This window comes from Gavialis gangeticus, unplaced genomic scaffold, assembly GCF_001723915.1.
Source record: "Gavialis gangeticus isolate Ggan-Ray unplaced genomic scaffold, GavGan_comp1, whole genome shotgun sequence".
In the NCBI taxonomy this organism is placed as follows: domain Eukaryota; kingdom Metazoa; phylum Chordata; order Crocodylia; family Gavialidae; genus Gavialis; species Gavialis gangeticus.
This window is the reverse complement of record NW_017728993.1, coordinates 41,878,731-41,893,282: the sequence shown is the minus strand read 5'-3', so window position 1 is coordinate 41,893,282 and position 14,552 is coordinate 41,878,731. Positions and strand designations below refer to the sequence as shown.

General features: G+C 41.0%; 2 protein-coding genes and 1 long non-coding RNA gene across 4 annotated transcripts in view; 2 read left to right on the top strand and 1 right to left on the bottom strand.

The window, feature by feature from the left end:
- Window positions 1-10,476, bottom strand: part of LOC109286851 — a 14,937-nt gene extending 4,461 nt beyond the window's left edge. The window contains exon 1 of the long non-coding RNA XR_002094694.1: window positions 10,388-10,476. This is a non-coding gene — a long non-coding RNA (uncharacterized LOC109286851). The remainder of the gene's footprint in view (window positions 1-10,387) is intronic.
- Window positions 1-10,794, top strand: part of GCLM (glutamate-cysteine ligase modifier subunit) — a 16,676-nt gene extending 5,882 nt beyond the window's left edge. For both annotated transcript variants that reach the window (XM_019501634.1, XM_019501633.1), the window contains 4 exons: window positions 3,618-3,674; window positions 5,655-5,857; window positions 7,722-7,836; window positions 10,394-10,794. In XM_019501634.1, the coding sequence (XP_019357179.1) occupies window positions 3,618-3,674; window positions 5,655-5,857; window positions 7,722-7,836; window positions 10,394-10,566 (548 nt within the window). In that variant the 3' untranslated portion in view covers window positions 10,567-10,794. The remainder of the gene's footprint in view (window positions 1-3,617; window positions 3,675-5,654; window positions 5,858-7,721; window positions 7,837-10,393) is intronic.
- Window positions 10,795-14,475: 3,681 nt separating this feature from the next.
- The window catches only part of DNTTIP2 (deoxynucleotidyltransferase terminal interacting protein 2), a 9,530-nt gene continuing 9,453 nt past the window's right edge, over window positions 14,476-14,552 (top strand). Inside the window, exon 1 of the mRNA XM_019501631.1 lies at window positions 14,476-14,552. Within this exon, the coding sequence (XP_019357176.1) occupies window positions 14,491-14,552 (62 nt within the window). The 5' untranslated portion in view covers window positions 14,476-14,490.

Below are 14,552 nucleotides of genomic sequence, written 5' to 3'. Positions count from 1 at the left end.
GCTAGGAGCTGGAACCAACTTCCAAGGGAAGTGGTGCTGGCCCCTACCCTGGGGGTCTTTAAGAAGAGGCTGGATGCCTACCTGGCTGGACTCATTTGAGTCCCGTTTTTGTTTTGGGGTTTTGTTGTTCTCCCGCCCTGGCGGGGGGTCGGGCTAGAAGATCTACTAGGTCCCTTCCGACCCTAAATCTATGAAACTATGAAACTTGAAGATTCAGAGAACTGAAACTTGACAGCTTTATTCTAACTAAGCAAGCTCATTTACTTGGGTTTGGTAGCAGAAATGTTCTTTAGAGACAGGGCCTGTAACTTCAGCCTGCTCTACTCTGTTAGTGAGAAATATACCTGGAGAGAGAGAGAAGGCAGGAGAGGCAATATTGGAAAGGAAAAAGATAGCCTGCCCTACCACTAGAGTATATTGACATTCTATTTCTATCCATTTAATTGTTTTTGACCACTTGGTTAACTTGGCTCTGTCTCAGGCCAGGCTTTAGCTACAATGAGAACTTCACTGATTTAAATTTAATTAGTTTAGAAATTGATTTAAGGTATGTATAAACTGAGCTGCAGTATAATGAAGAGAGATCTGAGGTAGCTTTAAATAAACTAGGTCAGGTAGAGCATTCTAGCCCAGTGGTTCTCAAACTTTTTGACTCAAGACACTTTCCTGCCTCCCCCCCACCCAAAAAAACTTTTCAGAATTTAATGGAAGCCCATTAAAAAACTAACATAAACATATCATGATTATTGTATTATAAACAGAATCCTAGTTTTAATCCATATTTATTATTTTATTCATATGAATAATTTGGACTGTAAGGGATAGAGTCCAGGATGCCTGGCCAGCAGGGACAAAGTACTGGGCTGCACATGGAGCAGATGGGGAGTGTTGGGGTGTGGGGAGGGGACTGGCTAAGGGTTTCCTGCAGCACAGTGCCACAGATGCTTCCCAGTCTGGCTCTGCAGGGGCATGTGGCATATACCCACCTGGCCAGTGACAACCAAAGTGCATGGGCTTGCAGTAGCCCTTCCCAGTCCAACCCTGCATGGTGTCTTCTGGAAACAGAAGCATGCAGGGCAGTTTCACCCTGTGGCAGTGCTGGGATTGTAACATCCTTGAAAGCGCCTTGGTTGAGAACAACACCCTGGTTGAGAACCATTCTTCTAGACACAGGAGCACAGTAAAGATAAGGGTAAATTACTCAGCTTCATAACAGTTCCCTACACTGCTGTGGCTGGGCTGTTTCTGGTACGTGTTATAGCAGCCTTGGGTATCTATCCACTACGGTGCAGTCTACAGAGTAGATCTGCCCTTAGTAAAATGGATGTGTAACCTCCTTTCCTTTAAGAATCTCATATTCTTAAAAAAATAGAGGAAGGAGTTTTGTATACATTTATTTATGCTGGTTTATAACAGCAAATTGGTTTATGCTGTTTGGTGAGTTTGAAGCATTCCTGTGCTCCAGGAATCCTCGCATGCTGGAATGTTTCTTGGGGATCTATTGGCACCAGGACTGGTTTAAACATCAATTAAATTAAATCCTTAGTTTATAACCAAAGCTATAGTAGCATATATTTGCAACGCATAGGGGGTACACCCCCTGAGAAAAGCGCTGCAGCATCAGTGGTGCCTGTGGGTGGTTGCTGCTTGCCACCCTGCCCACCCATTACCATTGGTGGCGGCTGTGGGCACTTGCCAATTGCTGCTGGCCGCCACTGTTGGCGTCATCTGTGGGTGATCTTCAGTTGGCACTTGCCACCACCCTACCCCACTGCCATGACCGCTTGGGGGAGCTTGCTGCCACCACGCCCCCACTGCTGACACTGCTGCTGACACCTGCAGGTGGTCACTGCTCCCCCAGCCTCTGGGGGCGTGCATTGTTCCATGGTTGCATTGTTCTGGACCACTTTCAGAACACGTTTTAAAAAATTGGTCAGGTTTGTGCAATTTGATTGCCAGTTCTTTAAAATACTGTGCAGTAGCCTTACATTTTTGGGGGTGAACAGTCTTCTGACATCTCTCTAGATATGTCTAGAGATTTTTGGAAATGAAAGCAGTCTCATGCTAACTGTAGCTTGTCTGGGCCACATCTCACTAAGTGTTTAAGTTTGTATGTAACACTGTTGAAGATAGTGGGAAGAAAGTCAAAAGATAAATATTTTCATAGTGTTTCAGAAAAAGGCTGTATATTACTGTTACGAACAGAACATCCTTCAGTTCTGTACAGTACTTGGTGAGCTAATTGATATCAGTACATGTTCAAATGGTTTGTTTTTGATGCAGCAGTAAAATTATCAGTGTTTCACTTCTCTGCCTTCTTTGTGTTGATTTTGAATGCCTATTACAAACCTTTGTCCTCTTTTTAATATTAGTTGTCCAAAAATGTTTGTCTTCATCTGTAGCTAAGTATAGCACTGGAAACAGGATTGCCTTCTGAATGACTCTTTCTATGGGATATGATGAACTTGGAGGAGAAAGTCAAACTGTATAGAACTCTGGTAAATGTTAAGTTTCAATAAATGATGGAGGCCTGGTTCTATAGAGTTGATGACTTTACTTTAAAAGTACGGTAATGTGGTTGGTGCTTGGAATACCCAAACGGTAAAATTGTGGCTTTGAACTGATACCTGGTCAAGACATTATCTCGCTTCCAGAAGGCCTCTTCACAGAATCATAGAAAATTAGGGTTGGAAGGGATCTCAGGAGGTCATCTAGTCCAACCCCTGCTCAAAGCAGGACTATCCCCATTCCAGCCAAGGCTTATCTAGCCGGATCTTAAAAACCTCTAAAAATGGAGATGCCACAATCTGTCTGGGTGACCTGTTTCAGTGTTTTACTACCCTCCTTGGGAGAGAATTGTTCATAATATTTAACCTAAACTTCCCTTGTTGCAAGTTGAGACCATTGCTCCTTGTTCTGTCATCTGCCACCACCGAGAACAGTATAGCTGTGTCCTCTTTCGAACCTCCCTTCAGGCAGTTGAAGGCTGCTATTAAATCCCTTCTCAATCTTCTCTTCTCCAAACTAAATAAAACCAGTTCCCTCAGCCTCTCCTCAGAAGTCACATGCCCCAGCCCCAACCATTTCTGCTGCCCTTCACTGGATTCTCTCCAATTTGTCTACATCCTTCTGTAGTGTGGGGGCCCAAAACTTGACACAGTTCTCCAGATGTTGCCTTACCAGTGCTGAAAAGAAGGGAAAAAGCACTTCCTTAAATCTGCTGGAAATGTTTCTACTAATTCAGCCCTGTACGCTGTTAGCCTTCATTTTAACAAGACACAGTGTTGGCTCATATTCAGCTTATTGTCCAACGTAACCCGCAGGCCCCTTTCTGCAGAGCTGTTTCTTAGCCAGTCAGTCCCTAGCCTGTACTAGTCTCTTAAAATGGGGTTTCTGATTGCATTCAGTGCAACTCTTTTTGCCTGCATTAGAATGCCATTTTCTGTAATGTTTTCAGTTCCATATATGGCCGGCAAGTGTCTAAAAACTCTCCGTTAGTTCTTGCCAAAATGTAAATTTTATACATCATTAATAAAGAATGGAAATGTCTGTTCCATGTATTCTTTAGCAGCTGAAATTTGGTTTTAATTATTGACTCCCCTTTCTTTGGTGTACAGCAAAACTTTTCATTGTAGGGTCGAACTCATCATCAATCAGAGATGCAGTTAACATGGGTAAGTGTGCAACTGAAATGCATGTGTAAATCTTTCTATGCTTGATTGTTTAAAAAAGACATACAAACATACCTTTCTCTTTAATCTGAGTATTAGTTTTGTATAGTCTTCCTCTGTGATAAAGAGAAAATCAATATTTGCCATTGTCACAAGCTCTTGCCACTAGAGAAATTGAAGTCATGCTCTTAAAAATGGACCAATTATATTGAATTAAGGTCTAATATATGTGTTGGTTCAGTTACTAAGTTTAAATGTAATGCAGGTCCCTGGACTTCAGTGGGACCCCTTGTTCTAAGTAGTCACTGCTGCAGATCAAGTTGCAGGAGCAGTGCCTTAATTCTTTATGCCAAACTTACTGTTCTGCTTGAGATTCGTCGCTGATTATATCTGATGCAGTGATTATTGTTGCAACAGTAACTAGTTTAATCTGTTTTCTAACACTATGGGAACTGTAGCACTATGCCTAGTATTCTATATGATGCTGGTGTTGGCAAAATAATGACAACACTGGAAACAGTTAATTTGAAATATTTTAATTTTCTTGGAAGTAAGTGTAATGTATTAATATCTAATGTTGTTATGTCTGAGGTTTTTGTCCAAAAAACAACTGCATCAAATCTTTAAGGGAAATAACCAAGAATGCTGAACTTCATAGAATCTTGAAAATTCATTGGGTTGGAAGGAATCCTGACTCAGAAAGTGTCAAATAGCTCTCATTTTAAGAAAGTTTCAAAAGAGATGAGAGCTATAGAGCAGTGTGAAAATCCTAGAACCCTTTGGAAAAGCATTTTGATGTAAAGATAGCCATCTTACAGAGAAGATATTACATTCATTTTATGAATAACTACTTTGACAAGTTCACTGATGTTAATGAAAATGAAATTCACATTTGGTTATTTCCCTCTCCCCCCTGCTGGAGAGATTCCTTTTGACAAAGCACCAAAATAGCCTCAGATGAAAATTTAACTTAGAAAGAGACTAGATAAAGCATTTGATGGGAATAAAACATTTTGTGCTCTTTTCAGGTGATTGTGAAAGGATATGAAAAAAAGGATTTCCAATTTTTTTGCCTTTTTATACAGTTTTTCAATTCTAGCTATTGAAAGATGCATGAGAAAATGTATATGTTCTTTATTTCATTTGATCATCTAATTAATATTACCCCTGTGTTGTTGGACTGTCTCTCTTAATTTGACCAAGTTAGCAGGCAGTGGAAAGATGTCACACAAATATCTCTTCAAATGATTATGAAGTTGTTACTAACGAATGGAAAATGAGATTTACCTTTACACTTCATTTCACTATATGATTACAGAGCTTTCAAACACATGCTGTGCCCATCATCCAGGAGATGCGTGGGTGATCTGCCAATTTTAAGTGGATTTGATTTCATTCATATTTAGCTCAGAAATCTCATGATTTTAACCTTTATAAAATTATCTGTCCCAAGCTTCTCTACCTCTTTTTTTATTGCTGCCATTTTAAGTGTAGATTCACTAGGTCTGCTAACCACATCTTTTATAATTTTTTCATTGTTTGTGCAATAGCAGAAGTAAAAGGTCACAGGCTTACACAAGAGGAGATTGGGAGTGTTGTAACTGGGAATCATCTAATTTATATGTTGTATTTACTTGAATTTAAAATGAGCTTTCCCCCAGTTAGCACTGGGGGAAGGGGAAAGTCCCTTGTCTTGGATTTACTTACAAAATGAAGTGGAGGGAAGACAGTAAAATCAGAAAATATGCAGAGCCTACAGGCTTTGCTCAAGATTTCCATCATGAGATTGTATCTGATATTCAGACTTCAGCTCCTAATTTTGGGAAACCATTCTGTCATAGAATACAAACGTTCTGTAATGTTATAAAATGGTGAGTGAGGAATAAGTGGAGAAAAGCTGTGTGTATGTTTTGTTTGAAATGTTTGTGTTGCTTAGGCTGAGATAAAAGTATAAACAGTGATATTTGTTTTTATTTTTCTCAGCATGCTCTGCCCTTGGGGTTGCCCAGTTAGATTCTGTGATTATTGCTCCACCTCCTATTGAAGATGGAATAAACCTTTCCCTAGAATATTTACAACCTTACTGGCAAGAACTTGAAAACTTAGTACAAAATGAAAAGATTGTTGCCATAGGTACCTCTGATCTAGATAAAACATTGCTAGAGCAGCTGTACGTTTGGGCACAGGTAAGAACAAATTACACACCTGCAGTAACTGTAGTAACTGTTGTTTTCCTGGTATATCATATCCAATTATACAACTGTTATACTTTTGATTTTTAAAATCAGTGTTAATTAAACTATCAAATTTGAACAACAGACTTTATTTTGAATACTCCTCTTGCCATTCATTTATTCATTTAATTTTTCTTAACTCTTCAATTTTGTTCCAGGATGCTGTTTTTGTTGTTTTATAAATCATTACCCATAGCCTTCTCTATTTTAATAGGAAGCCTTTTCTTTCAGAAAGATGCTGTTTATATAGTAAACTTAAGGGTGAAAGGGACAAACAAAGTATATGGAACATGGAGCAGGAGGTGTTCTTTGACCAATCTAGCTTTCTTTTTTTAGTTTCTGTAACATTCAACAGGTGAAAGTCTGCACTTCTCTGTGCACACATTTGTTTCCAAGTCATCTAAACTCTCATTAGTAGGTGGATTTACTGTTTTCTTACCAGTAATTGGAACCTCCAACTAAGAATGCTGTAGGTCATGGGTGTCAAACATATGGCTTGGGGATCTCTGACTGACTTTTGCTAACCTGGTCTGGTGCATGGGCTGAACTCGACACTGGATATGGCACAGGTGGTCAGTCCAGGATGTGTGCTGCCAAATTGGCATGACACCACCTACAGCCTGCATTCTGGGCTGTGGGTCCAGTCCATCCACCACAGGCTGCGAAAGTCCCAGAGTGGGACCAGTACACACTGCATGCAGCACAAATGGGTCAGCATGGGGAGCGTGCTGTATGCAGCAACCCGCCAGACTGGTCTTGTGCACTGGCTCTCGTAAGCCCTGATTTGGCCCATAGACTGGTTCACAGTCCCTCATCTGGCCTGCAGGACCAGGTGTATTTGACACCCCTGCTGTCTGACTGTAGTCACATAGTAGATCCTCTAAGGGTATTTATTTGACCCTTTTTTTGTCATTTGTGCCAAGTGAAGGAAGAAGAAAAATCTTATGCAAATATTGACTGGATGTTTTGGTCAACAGTAAATGCATTGACAGCCTTCTCCAAAGTTTGTTCAAGTCAATGGAGAAGGAACCCTTTCAACTTAAGTTTGGATTAGGCTCTTATTTAAGGGTGTGCATGGCTACAAATGTTATATTCTTAGCAAAATTGATAATTTGGTTGTACTACACTATTTTAGTCTACAATTAGACTTGTTAGTTTGTTTTTAATTCCTTCCTCTTCTACTGGAAACAAAGAACTGCTGATCCAATGACATAACAGACAGAAAGCCAAAACTGTTATGCATATTTTACCATGATGACTGTCAAAGTGAGGTCCATCTTTATTTAGGACTATGTTGCAAGGAACTAAATTTTTTCAGCTCCCACTGAAGTTGATGTTGGACACATTTACACATGATGCTGCATTGCCGTAGCAATGCGCTATGGCAACATAACATCTGCGGGCAAGAACCATGACACGGCAGCTATGTTGCTGTAGCAATGCACTCCCTTGTTATAATGCATTGCTATAGTGATGTAGCAGCTAAAAATAACTGCACTTATGTGCATGGTGCAGTACAGACTGTTACTGCACTGTCATTTAGTACTTCCAAAAGGAAGTACTAAACGATGGCACAGTAACAAAGGTGCCATAGGGACATGTGTAGATGCACCCACTGAGTTGAAGTTTGGTGTCTTGCAAAATTAAGCTCACTTCTCTGATGAGTAGGGCATTTAAAACAAGGTTCAGGTTAAATTGCTAGGATAATGAACCTGGAACAGACTTTCTTATGCAGTAAAGGATGTTTGTATGCTTCTAAAGTACTAATTTGTTTCTTCTTCTAGTTCTTCCTAAAGAGAATTTATTTTTCTTTCAGGTGAAACCAAGTAGTAACCAGGTAAATCTAGCTTCTTGCTGCGTGATGCCACCTGACCTCACAGCATTTGCAAAAGAGTTTGACATACAGCTGTTAACTCATAATGATCCAAAAGGTGAGGCTGTAATGTTTAATCTGACAAATTTGAGAGAAGATAATTTCAGACATAATTGGCAACATTTTCATTTTGATATATAGGTTTTGTGGTGGTTAAACCCTATGATTTGGATTCAGGTTTATCAATTACTGTTATATGCTTGTCCAAGTTTTGTTTTATATTTCCTGGGATACTTCAGTAGGAAAACCAAAAAAAACCTGAGAGCACATATCATACCAATAAGTATTGTGTATCATACTTGTTTGACCCAGTTCACTGTTTTGGGCATATTCACTTAAATCCAAGATGAGATGTTTTCCCCCTTCATATAACATAAAAGCTGTTGTCTTGGATTTAAGTACAAGGCACTGGAGGCTAGGCAAGCGAGGGCTCAAAGATGCAGCCACTGCCCCCCAGTCAAGTTCTGGAATTCAAAAATACCAGGCTCTTTGGTATTATTGGTATATTTGAGCAATAGCTATCTTAATGTATGCTGCTGTTTATGAATTAGCTTAATTTTTAAGATAGTAATGCTGTAGACTTGATGGTCCGGGAGTTATGCAAGATGCAATAAGTTCTTAGGAATGTCTTAATTTTTAAACAGCATAAAGTAAGAATTAGTGATTCAGCTTTGGCTTGTTTGCTTTCTTATGTATTAATAAAAAAAAATTGAACCTGCAGCTCTTGCTACCTTGCAGGGAACCTAGTTTTGCAAGTAATGTTTATCTTTCATTCAGGTAGAGGCCAGGTATTATGGAGAAAGTAGCAGGATCAACCTGTGGGTGCTGACAAGAGAAGGGTCTTTTTTTCCACTGCTGTTTACAACGTACCTGTCCTTCTAGTCAGGCTGAATTGAAAAAGTGCAGCCCATGTATCCATGCTCATCTTAAGCATTCCCTGCTGACTGCCAAAGTAACCCCTCTTGCCCCTAACATAGCTTAGGCTGTTTACAAATCCATCTCATTTTCTTGAGGCGTGTTAACTACTAATTGTTAGGGAAGAGGGGGAAGGCCTACCAAAAACCATCTTATCTCTTTTGTTATGGCAGAAGCAGCCATCAAACCAATGTCTAGCCAGCCAAAAAGCAAGGATCGATGCCCTTGCTACCAGGACCTACTTCCTGGATACTAGTCTAAGTAAACAAAAATCAACTAATAAAATATCAAGCAGGCAAAACTCACACAACTGTGTGGTATAGTGAGTCTTCAAATGCACATGAGCAAACAAACTGCCTGGGTTCTTCAAGTCAACAGGATGCCAGAGAAATCCTTCCAGTACTATCAAGTCTTGTTTCATCAGTTTGTGGACATGTATCAAAACTGATGTTTCTGTGACCCATGGATATTGCCAGCTGGAACTGCAGTGCTGTGTAGAACCCCAAATGCACCCTGCAAGCTGTAAATTCTTTAATGTGCTTTACCATAAACTACCAAGCTAGAGGGAGGGAAACTGGGATTTGAAGTGGAGGCAGAGCAAGAAGGGCTGTGCTGTGCTTATGAACAGAGCTGTCCCTTGTAAGGGGCAAATAAGGGCAACCACACTTGGGGGGGCCCCCGTGGACAGTGCCATTCAGGTGCTGCCGCACACCACCAGCTCCATGCTCTGGCTGTGCACCACCTGCACAGGCCTTGCCATCCCTTAGGGTCAGCTCTGCTTATGAGTACTGGCCATCCTGTGCCACAGTCAACCCCAGAGTCCTGTTGCAGGAAGAATGGCTACCCAGCAGGGCTTTCCTCTTGGAAGGAGTGCCTGCTTTAGCTCACTGCAGCTGGATGGCAGTACACCAAATGTGCACACCCCCAACCCTCCCACCCTCTGCAGTGCAATCTCACAATGCCTGTTAAGGCCATTTTACCTTAACATTGGAATAAGGAAGTATTTGCAGAGTAGGGACAAAAGTGTGTGATCTTCAGACTTGTCGCATTCTTCAGGGAACTGAGCTGCTTCATCTTCCATTGACTTCAGTGGGAATTAAAAATGCTCAGTACTTTGGATTTAGTCTTAAACTTGTCCATTGATGAATCTAGCTCTTCTAAAGATTTAACTAGACCAAACTGTCAAACAAAAGTGCCTCCCCTCTCTGCTCCCTCACTGACCCTTTCCCCTCCTAAACGTCTAGGTAATTCTCTTAAATTCATATTGTATCATCAAAGCTTATGTCTGTAGTGACTGACCACCTTTCAAATAGACCTTTGGGTAAAATTAGTCCAATTCATGACTTGGTGCAGCAGTTATGCTATAACTTTCAGATTTTTGCCCTGTAACACATTTCAGAAGAATGGATAGATGGTGTATCACCAGGTGCTTTGTGTAACATTATTTATTGAGATATTTAAACCTTTATAGCAGGGCTGCCTAGCTTCTGAGCAGTCAGGGAACACCCCATGGCCCTGAGGCTACCCCTTCTGTGCAAGCTCTGGGCTCCCTGGGTTCCCCTGGGCCAAGTCTTAACCTCATCATGAGCCACATGCAGTCTATCAGTTGGACAGTTCTGCTTTATAATGAAGATTACAGTATTTGCTAATTAAAGTATGCTTAAGTTTTACCCAGAACACTATACATATCTTACTTTTAGAGCTGCTTTGTGAAGCAAGTTTCCAAGAAGCTCTTCAAGAAAGTATCCAGAACAGTCAAGCACATGAATGGACTCCCTTGTGGCTTCTCCGGTATTCTGTCATTGTTAAAAGCAGAGGAATTATCAAATCCAAAGGCTATATCTTGCAAGCTAAAAGAAATCTTTCTTCATAATGTATTGCATTTTGACAGCAGTCTGCTGTCTTAGTGCTTTGGATTTTTTTCATGAAGACTTTAACAGAGGTGAAAATTATGACAAAACCAAAATTTTTAATTTGCAGTGCTGTATCAGTAAGTCCAAGGCATATCATACACTGTATATTTCTTTCCTAACCTAGAGATCAATTCACTAATGTATGAAATACTTTTGTTTTACATTAAACTGTTGTTTTCTAATTGAAATGATCTGTAAAGAGAATACTGAAAATATTTTTTTTCTTTTTTTGGAAGAGTAATGTGCTGTAAAATTTTCACTAGTATATTTTGGCTCCCATTGAGGTAATATATAAAAATGTATATATTTTTATTTTCAAAAAAGAAATTCCATATGTTGAATTTCTTCTAAAGAGCTTGCTGCTACTAGTTTGGCAATTGTATAGAAATTGATCATTCAGGGGGTGTTCTGCGGGTTTTTTTCCTAAGGAAAAAATTCTCTAATAGACTAAATTGGAATCTGATTAATATATATAGCACTAAGCTGCTTTCCTGTCTAAGTGACAGCCCAATTTTTATTTTTATTTTTTGGTATAAAATGTCCCTTGTGGCTGAAAAAAAATAAAAAGCAAACATGTGGCCCTCTTCCAAAATATTCCAATGATTATACTAGCTCCTACTGTCTGTCTATGTATTCCTGTGGCTCATTCCTCTTATAAATGGGAGTGATGAGATTTTGTCTTGTGTTATGAAATGTGCTATTATGCATGTTTTTTAGCTAAGCCTGAAATAAGTGGGCAAAAACCAAATTAATATGGAGCCAAAAGGTGCCTGGTTTTGACTTTAATCTGTTGTTTTTAAATGTTCAAGAGCCATAGATACTTGAAAATCAACCAAATCAGAGCACATAGTACGTGCTGGAGTGTGTATTGTTTAATCGTATACACTGGAGATATCTTTTTAATTTGAGGTGGCTACCAAGTTTTCTGGTGCTTAGGTGTCACCCAGAGCAGGGGTTTTCAACCTTTTTTAATAAGTATACACCTGGGTCAGGGTGTGGATGAGCGACTGGATGCTAATGGGGTAGGGAAAGGGGGGGCAAGCAGCCAGATGTGGGGTGGGGTGGGGTGGGGTGATGAGTGGTGGAGCAGCCGCAGTGCAGTGTCTGCAGCCCTGCTCTTGCCCTGCCCTGGCCCTGCTCCTGTGAGCACCCGCCTACCCCCGCACGCCCTGGGACCTTTCAAAGCACCCCCAGGAGCACATGTACCCCTGCTTGACAACCCCTGACCTAGAGATAAGACTTTCTGACCACTATTAGCTGCAAAGCCTGAGTTCTTGTTAATTTCTGGTGCCAGCTTAATCCATGCAGTAATGTTGGCTTCTGACCCTAAAGGATACCAGTGCTAGAGTGAAGATTGGCTCCTCTTTTCATCTGAAAAATGTCCCAGTGTTAAACTTAAGTTTTAAATTGACCGTCTTTCCCTTGCAAAGGAATTATGTTACCAACTGTGATTTTAAAGGTCTAGAAATTTATATTGAAAACATTAGCTGTCATTCTACTTGCTTATTACATATTACAAAGACTGATGCTGCACCTGAAATCACTAAGCATTTTGTAATTTATTTCAGTGGGAGTAGTAATCAAGCTGTATGCTGGTAATTTTCAATGTAGTTTTATATAGTCTTAAGCTTGTGGTAAAAAGTATGAATTTACATTTAACATTCTGTATTCTGGTCATATAGGCAGGTAGCAAGCAATGTCAGCATCCAGAATATCTTTCTGCACTGTCCAAAATGTCAAGATAAGACATTAACTTTAATCTATTCCATTGAGTTAGAATTTCACTTACAAACACTTGGTACGTTGATAAATGTTAATGATATTGATAGACCTTTCAGTTCTACAATACCTGTGTGACCTAAGAGCATTTCCAGTCACTTGAAGTAGGTTTGGTGGAGCAAAGGAATTGCCAGTAATAATGCCAAGGTGCAATTTTAGAAACATTTTCCTTCCTTTGTAAGTTAAAATTACTGATCAAATTTTGGTCAGCAAAGGCCAGCGTGTAGGTCCTTGTGTCTAAGTGTGTTCCTTACTAGTTAAAAAATAAAATTACTACAAATACCTGTTATGATTTGTAGAAACTAGTTCTGTTATGTATACTAAGCATACAAGAGCCTGACTGTTGACAGGGATTCATTGTATTGTATGCAAGTTTGCTCAACATGCATATATTTTAAATCTGCAAAATTGAAAGCATTAATACTACAAACTGGCAATTGTGCTAAGATTAATGCACAGATGGTTCCTAGTTAGGAAATAAATCCTTAAATGACCCATAAGAACAATGTTAACACAGCTACTTGTTTTTGGAGAGTGGGAAGAAACAGTTGTTTAAACTTCAGTGGGTTGATAATGTATTAATATTATAAGTAGCACTACAGTCAGGCAGTGATTTTTGTCAAGCAGTTATCTGATTAGTGATATTTTGAGTGTGCATGATGCTTCCATTTAATGAGAGTAGGAATTAAATAGAGGGAGACAGGAATTCCTTTTGTGAAAAGTTTAGAAGCCAAGGTTTTTAACTGAACTTTATTTTAAAATGTTTGAATTTGTGTATGTTCTCAAATGTGCACTATTATTTTTATATTAGAAATCATTTGAAGTGTCTTAGCACCAGTAGTTTTAAGCAGAGATGACTGTTTTGTTCATGTTCTGCCTTTAAATGACAATATAGAGAACAGCATCAGAGCACTCAAAAGATACTCTTCAGTTTGATGTGGAGTAGTAGGTGCCCCTTGGCCTTATCATTGAACTGAAACCTAGGTTCTGCTCACAAATTTAAGCTAAACAAGTACAAAAAAGAATGAACTTGAAGAATTTGCTTCTATCTGCCATGTTAGTGCGATCTCCCCTCAAGTATCATTAATTATTCCTTTATTCTAATTTCCATCTGTACAGCTTTCAGTGGTCTAAAAAGGGGTAGGAAAAGGCACAACTTTCAACTGTATGTTACTCGCAAATCTTTCTAATAAATGAACTAGCTTGAATGTCTAATGTTGGAGCATATCCACTTTAACTAGCTGAAATGTAAGTGTCGTTACTGGCTAGGGTGTTCCTATTTCAGTGTCCCGGGCTAGGATCCATGCAGAGACACAGCCATGTACAGGCCTGTCCTGGCGCTGACGGGAGGATGCTTGGAGTGGTCAGAATTCTTCCTGTGATTAAATGAGGGCATGGATAACCACAAGCACTCACTCGTTTGTGTCTTGTCCCTCTCCTGTTTACTAACGTTTCCTTTTAACAGAGCCCTTTGTTGCAGCCTGTCTTGTTTGGCGGGCTGCTCTTATCTAATGAGCAGGATCGGGCAGGATGCTGGAATGCATCTCGTTGGCAGTGAGGGGAGGGAGCCCAGCTTGCTGCAGTCACTGCTGCTCTCCAAGCTGCGGAGGGGTGTGGGTGGTGGAAAACGCACTAGAAGGCTTGCGTGGGAGGGTGCTACTTATAATCCTGGAAAACGAGGGCGGCAGGGACCGCGGGAGGTCACATCTAGTCCAACCCCCTGAACCGAGCAGGACCATTCCCGACTCGGTCGTCCCAGCCAAAGCTTTCTTCCGAGTGAGGCATTCTTCCTCGTCTTCAACCTAAACGTCCCTTGTTCGCCGCCTCTAGCCCGCTCTCACCTTCATAGGCCCGGCGCTGCCCCCGGCCGGGTGCTGGGCTCGCCCCAACGGACAGGCGCGAGCTCCTGAGCCACGCCCATATGCGCCGAGCGGCTCGAAGGCGCCGCCCCTTGCCCCGTGGCGCAGCGGTTGAGGGGAGGGGCGCGTCCCTTCGGGTCACGTGGTTCCCGCGGTCCCGCCCACCGCGTGTCACCCGGAGCGCTGTCCCTGGGCGCAGCCGGAAGTGGGTGGTGCTTGTACGCATGCGCTGGCAACACGAGGAGCATGGTGGTCACCCGGCGTTCGGCGCGCGGCCGGGAGCCGGAGCCGCCCGAGCCCCCGGCCGC